The sequence below is a fragment of the Chanodichthys erythropterus genome, chromosome 20 (assembly GCF_024489055.1).
Source record: "Chanodichthys erythropterus isolate Z2021 chromosome 20, ASM2448905v1, whole genome shotgun sequence".
Lineage (NCBI taxonomy): Eukaryota > Metazoa > Chordata > Actinopteri > Cypriniformes > Xenocyprididae > Chanodichthys > Chanodichthys erythropterus.
The window spans coordinates 28,031,416-28,039,005 of NC_090240.1; the positions used below are offsets into that span (position 1 = coordinate 28,031,416).

The following is a 7,590-nucleotide window of genomic DNA, read 5'->3' on the forward strand; positions in this document are numbered from 1 at the left end:
ATAGTAAAACATCAATACCTATCATTCATCAACTTTGCAACTCAAGGGTAGAATCATGCATATATGCATATATTCATTATATTACTTATTAATATTAATTAGGCTATTTAATATTACCAGGCATTAGCATACACACACAAACACACAATATATTCTGTAGTACAGTGGCAAGACAACATATGTGAACCTTTGTGAACGTTTTTAAACTGCTAACAGTGATTTGTAAATTCATTGCCTAAATTATTACATTATTAGCTAACTGTATTCTGTATTCTCCAAATTGTAATGTAAAGCTGCTTTGAAACGATATGTATTGTGAATATACATATACAAATAAATGTGAATTAAATTGAATTGAACTGAATTTTTGACATGGTTGGTTTTCTGCATTAATTTGTCATAAAATTGTCATCTGATCTTCATCAAAGTCACAAGTATAGACGAAACACAATGTGACACACTACAACACAAACAATAATTTTCTTTAATGCCTTTATTGAACAGAATCCATTAAGCATTCACAGGAAAAAGTATGTGAACATTTTTTACCAGGATGACCCACATCTGTTTTTTTTTTTTTTTTTTTTTTATTTGTTTGAGTCATTGGTTGTCTTGAGCAGTTATGCCCACTCTAAACTTTTCACTTCATTTTTTTTTTAAAACACTGTGACATGATTATATTTTTGTAAGTTATTATGTTTACATTGTGTTTGTCTCGTGACTTTGATGAATATGAAATTGAGCAATTGATGATATGATCAATTATTGCAGAGGATTTTCTCAAATTTTTCAATTTTCTTGCAGAAAACGTCCTGCATTTTACTGTCGATTTAAAATTTAAATTTTTAATGTACTTGCCCCACATCAAACCTAGTGTTTGTCATCTGACATTACACTCCGTTGCCTGAAGAGGAATATAATGCAACTCACTACGCGATAGAGCTTAATGCAGTTGGAATGTCCATAAAACTCAAGATAGAGTGCTGTTTTTTCCCAAATATAACGAGTCGAGTGCAAAATGCAAATGCAATACTGATTTTATACAACAGTTCAGTAAGTTTATATTGTGTTATTTTAGACAAAATATTGTCTGTTTTGTTCAATTTTTTTTTTCTTTTTCAATTTTGTTCAAATTTGTTATTTTTCAACAAACATCATTTTTAATTTTATTTTAAACTTTTTATTCAAAAAGATTTTCAAAGAAGTTTTGGCACAAGGGTGCGGCGCCCCATGCACTGCATACCCCATTTTTGCGCCACTGCCTCCAACACTTCAGAGCTCTCATCGCTGCTGTGTACAGCATACGTCTTGTTTTGAGGGAACATACGAGCACCAAAATACTCAAATATTGCCCTGCTTGCCTTGAGTCATCTTGTTTGAATGTAAAAAATCATAATTAGGCTGTTAGTGCTTTTGTATCATTTTGTAAGTGCTGAGTAGGAGTTAATGGTAAACTCTGAAAACGCTCTGACGCATTAAAAATGAAGCAGGCAAACAAACAATTCCACATGCAAATGAATCCACTGCTATTATTGTAAGTCTCCGCCCCCTTTCGCTTTCCGCAACTGTGATTCGTTTCTCACAACAGAGCTATTTGCATTCACGCACCTGCGCATCCTGTGCGTAATTCTACTGCGTCAGTATTCAAGAAGCGAACAAATACAAACACTTTTATTGTCATATTTACTTCGGATTTTATATGTGTATGTTCAGTATAGTAGGCTATTATATTAATGTATGTTTAAAGACATAAACACCCAAGATAAAAAAAGACCCAAAACAAGAAAATAGTCTACTCCTTTGCATGAGTAATTAAGTACGATATACATATGTAAAAAATACATGGTGTCTGCTTGTAGAATATCCCTGTTTACTTTTTAAGTTTCTAGAGTAAGTAAAGCTGAAAAACGTTACACTGGTGATCCAAGCTACTGTTCATTTATAAAGGTAATATTCATCTATAGATGAAGGCCTGGCAGTGCTGGACGGTGTCATAAGTGGCCTGGATGGACCTGCTGCCCTATGAGACTGTTATTTTGAGCAGCTCTATCAGCAGAGTCATTTATTATTGAATTAGAATATAATATTTGCCCTGTGTGTTTTGTAGAATAGGTATTAGTGAGAAAGGTCAGGCCACAGTGGGGTGATTATATGAGGGTGATTAAATGACAGAACTTTCATTTTTGGGTTTACTATCCCTTTATATCAAACTCTTGACTATAATCACTCATTGTTTGATCACATCACATCCCCTTTTATGTCATCTTTTAGGTTATGGATTTGGTCAAGTCAATCATATCAGATGAGCGTGTGAAGGTAGAGATGGTCAATGGATTCGACCCGCTGCCCATCAGCTCCTATGATGAGCAGGCTTTTGGGTTCCAGGTCATAAAGAAAACAGTGCAGGTCATGTTTCCTCAGCTCACAGTGGCCCCTGGTAAGTGAAGTCATGCATTCCTGCTTAAGTGCCACTTACGCACATCATTGTCTTGTGAAGAGCCACTTTTAGCTGCTCTATGATTTCCTGTCACAGGTGTATGTGTTGGCAACACTGACAGCCGGCACTACAAGGACATCACCCGAGACATATATCGCTTTGCACCAACGTGGTTCAAACCAGGTGATCCTCAGAGGTAAGACACAGGAGAGTGGCTCTTTATACTAATTTAGTGGAGTATCCAGCTTGAGGGTACGTTTAAACAACAAATAAGTACTAACAAATGAGAAAAAGTTTTTCCTTTGTGTTTTTGAAAAGCTTTGTCAAATGTTATCAAAACAATCTCTGTTTATACAGAAACAACTAAAAACGCTGTATTATGCATGCCAGGCCAGTATTTGGCGATGTTAGAATTTGGCGTATGTAAATAATATGTAGTAACAGTGCAGTAAATCTACACTTTGTGAAGTGTTAATAAACTTGTGTAAACGTTCATGTTCCTCCTTTAGATTCCATGGTGTGAACGAGAGAATCTCCATTAAGAACTATGAAGAGATCGTGCTGTTCTACTTCCAGCTCATCCAGAATAATGACATCAGGAAGTTGCCGCCACCTCACAGTAGCCAGCATGAGCTGTAAATGGTGGGATCATACTTGCACTAATCTCAAGACACTGAAGGTTGAGAAACTAAGCTGTTTTAACAGATATGAATTGAATATCTGGATAAAATTAATACAGCAGCTTTAGAAAAAACACTGAAGAATTGAAGGTTGTGAAAAATTTCAATCATAAAGATTCATTCTTGCATTCCTTACTGAACGATTTAAAAAACACATCACAAGTTTGTTGTTTGTCAGGTGTTGACAGCAGGGCATGGGTGTAATTAACCCTGTGCTTAGGTTCACATTACATTCAGGCATTTGGCAGACGGTTTTATTCAAAGTGGCTTACAGTATACAGTATGTGAATACTATAAATAATGTCATATTACATACATACTATATGTATTTCTATTTGAACTAACTGTTATTAGTAATGTCTGGCCAAATAATTATAAGTTTGTTGACTGAATGTAAACATAAGCAACCCTGACGAAAACAACAGCATTGCTAAGCACAATTAAAGAATAAGCTAGCTATGTGAATAAATCAGACAAAAATGATGAATTGATCATTAATGAGTGATTAGTTTTCTAGATGAATAGAATTTTCCACAATTTTGAGTGTCACTTTTTGTGTTTGAAGGTGTTACTGGGTTCAAGGGAGAGCTGGAAGAAACATCTCAAGTTATCTCTGGTTAAGTCTGCTTCAAAACGCAGTTTATATTTCTGACTTTCCATTGTCAGACTTGCTGCTTTGGTGTTTTGGACCAACTTTCTGAGAGATTCAGCACAACACCCTGAGCTCTCTCTAGTTATTCTACTATTCTTAACAGTGTTTGGATTTTTGGAGATTTTATTGAAGGTTAACGCTGTGGTGCATTTTCAAAAACTGCAGTATGGGCCAATAGATTATCATTAGATATTGTGTTAGACTGAAGTGATTTATTATGACATCCTCCCCGCTAGAAATTTTACGTTCCCAGAACATTCTCAGAACGTCCCCACTGGTGTTAAGGACGTTGCCTAGTAATGTTCCCAGAAAGTTCAGAGATGGTCACGATGTGGAGTTCTTTTAAGGTTTGGGGGACGTTATTTGGTGGACCTTCACAGAACATTCTCTGAACGTTTAGGGAACCATACTTTATTTGGAAATGTTCTCAGAATGTCCCTGCTGCTCTTGTCAAAAAATTTAATTGAAAATTAGAGCTAAATTGACTAACAATAGTGGCTGTTCAAACAAAAACTACTTTTTCTTAAACGTTTTATATATTAAAAAAAGCTCTTTACAGATATTTTCTGGCTTATTATGAAACCTTTTCTGTAAAATGCAAATCTTTTGCAGTAAGTCACTAACAACAGCACACATAAGCTACATTAACTACTACAGTAAACTACTGTATCACTGCATCAGTAATTACACAGTTACTGTCTTTACATAAAACAATATGCAGCAGAACATCAGTTTCTGGATCATCACTGACTGAAGCACAGGATCTACTCTCCAGCACAATGGTGACCTCACAAAACTCAGATAACAGAACCAACATTAAACACTAACAGATCTCTGTAGATCTCAGCATCTTCACTTATTACAAACCACTCTGACTATTTCTTTCATACAAATCTTCTTAATGAGGTGTTGATGTTTTATTAAAATTTATAAATGTCACCGTTATGGATTTTTTTTTTCTCCAATTGTTGTAACTGTGTTTCTAAAGCATTCGTTACAAAAAAAAAATTGTAAGGAAAAAAAATCTAATCAAGTTGGTTTGGCTGCTCATTGTTGATGATTTCATTGTCATACCATGGCCTTCACTGATTTTTGAATTTTGTGCTACTTTCATGTTGTTGTAGTCCTATGATAATGCATAAAATCCTGTCCTGCTTTGAAATTTTGAAAGTTTTTATGATTGTGCAGAAATTATTCAGACAGGATCATGTAGATTCACACAGACATCAAGATTCTTTGTATGATCTTCAACAATGTTGACAACATTTGCAAACTCTGAGCATCACAAAACAAACTAAAGCCACAAAAAGATTTTTGTTTATTGTCACCATTGTTGAGGATCATACGCTGATTCATGATGTCTGTGTGAGTCTATTAGACACCGCTCAAAACTGTCTGAATCTTTATTCTGTCTGAATAAAAAAAAAAAAAAAACATGAAAAATAAACTGACCTTTAATGAACGCAGAACTAACAGTTAATACAGTCATAGTTTAGATTCTGGAGTGAATCAGGACCCTCCATGATGATTGAAGCACCATCATTGAATAACTAAATTCATCTGATCAGAATTTCTCTTGCAATTTTTGCTGTAATAAACGTGTTTTGGAAACACAGTTAAAGCAGCCAGAGAAAACATAATGTTAAAAAATCAAGAATCAAGAGCCCATTTAAAGCAAACGCTCACCTCCATAACGGTGACTTTAAACTTTATTATTTTCTATAAAACTCCACATCGTGACCGTCTCTGAACCTACTGGGAACGTTACTAGACAATGTCCTTAACACCACTTGGGATGTTATGAGAATGTTCTGAGAACGTTATTTGGTGAACCTTCAGGGAACATTCAGGACGTTCTGGGAATGTTTAGGGGAATATTACTATATGACGTTCTGATAACTTCCCGAATATCCTCTTTGTAACGTTCTTATATGACCATAAAATAACCAAAATAGAACGTCCCCCTAAAGTCATATCGGGAACATTATTAAATGACCAACAGAGGACCATGTGAGAACATTCTGTTAATGTCCCAAATATCCTCTTTGTAATGTTTTTATGTGACCATAAAATAACCAAAATGGAACGTCCCCCAAAAGTCATATAAGGAACCTTAAACTGCAGCACTTTCATTACTAAACGATGATGCTTTAGGAACGTCCCGAATTTTTTGTAAAGGTTCGGAATTTTCGTCAACTTTAGAGAACTTTTAGGGAACGTTGCTCAAGGTCACGAGAATGTCGCCTTCTACATAGGAGAATTTGCATCACAAAGCTGCAGCTCAACACAGTTATTGATTTTGGTTATTAGAATGTTACTTTGAATTCTTAGTTATTTTTGCACTGAAATGGTCTGACTGAAAATTACTGTAAATGTTGTTCTTTGATTATTTTTATGAAATTAATTTGAAATGTTAAATAATAAAAAAAAAATTCAATACTGTGACGAGCAGGGCGGGCGAGAGCCGTGAGGGAACGGCGCGAGGCCGGTGACGCGAGTGATAATGAGCGTCACCTGCGAGGCGTGCCGGCCTCGAGTCTCTCACGGAGGAGCTCCGGAGGCATAAAAGGAGGAGCGACTACAATGAAGGACGAGAGAGGACCAGGCCTGGACTTTATTTTATGTTTTGTTATGTTTGTGTGGCCGGCAGACGTCCGCGAGGGTCTGCCGGCATTACTTTCGTTTTGTTTGTTTATTTTATATTAAAGTTTGGTTGAATGTTCGCCGGTTCCCGCCTCCTTCTTCCCACATCTACTAACCTTGTTACAAATACAAAAATAGATTTGTGTTCTTTCTTATTCTGTTTTTTTTTTTTTCCTGATAAAAATCTAAAAAAATATTTTATCTGGTAAGATCGAAATTCCTGATTGACACAGAAGCTCTCACAAAAAACAGACACCATGCAACAAAACAATAAAATTGCTAATCTGAAGAAAAGATCATGAAGAAAGGACATAGAAATTTGCCCAATCTTCTCTGCTCTCCCATTGTAAACCTCCCTCTCTCCACTCCTTTTCTTATCTCTCTGGCAGAAAGTTCACTAAGAATGTCTATATACCAGATATGATGTACTGTATCTTATGCATCTATTTCTTTTTCCCTTTCATGGTCTCACTTACATTATGAGAAAGATTGAAAGCTCAGAATAAATGTGAGAATGCTTTCCTATCCCTGACCATCTTGTCCAACCAAAAGGCCTTCTGTAATTTACAATTTAAATAATTTTTCTGATCTGGGTATTTAAAGGAAAGTGGTCAAACAGTCTAAAACAGGTAAAACTGGGATTCTGCAACCAGAAAACCAACACTCAGTGCTGTGTGAGTCTCTGGAGCTCTGCATGCAAAACGTACTCGGTTACTAACGTAACCTCGGTTCCCTGAGATACGGAACGAGTACTGCGTATGGGGAAAGGTCTCCCTTTTTCCCCGCTGCTGAAGCCTTTTTTCAATAACGCAGTGTAACTGCACCGTCATTGGTTCACTCATAGACAAGTTGTTGAACCAATGGCGGCGCGGCATAGCTGCGCGGCCTATGGCGACAAAGCGCGCGAATATTCCCGCCGAAATGGGCGGGGTATAGGGCTATATAAGCAGGCGTTTCGCCATAGGATTTCAGTGTCAATCGACTGAAGCGACGACCCTGAGCCGCAGCCTCGTGGCACGGCAAGTGACGCAGTACTCGTTCCGTATCTCAGGGAACCGAGGTTACGTTAGTAACCGAGTACGTTCCCTTTCGATACTTCACTCGTACTGCGTATGGGGAACGAATTCAACCACGCCGTGCCACGGCTGGGAACGATATAGCTTGCATTTGGCCACCCA

The 7,590-nt window shown here is 36.8% G+C and overlaps 1 protein-coding gene across 1 annotated transcript; it reads left to right on the forward strand.

The window, feature by feature from the left end:
- Positions 1–615: 615 nt before the first annotated feature.
- LOC137009231 (N-fatty-acyl-amino acid synthase/hydrolase PM20D1.2-like) lies at positions 616–7,110 on the forward strand. Its single transcript, XM_067371265.1, has 4 exons — positions 616–1,053; positions 2,272–2,437; positions 2,534–2,633; positions 2,947–7,110. Exons 1-4 carry the CDS (start codon positions 958–960, stop codon positions 3,074–3,076), a joined length of 492 nt encoding a protein of 163 aa, XP_067227366.1. The 5' UTR covers positions 616–957; the 3' UTR covers positions 3,077–7,110.
- The last annotated feature ends 480 nt before the right edge of the window (positions 7,111–7,590 follow it).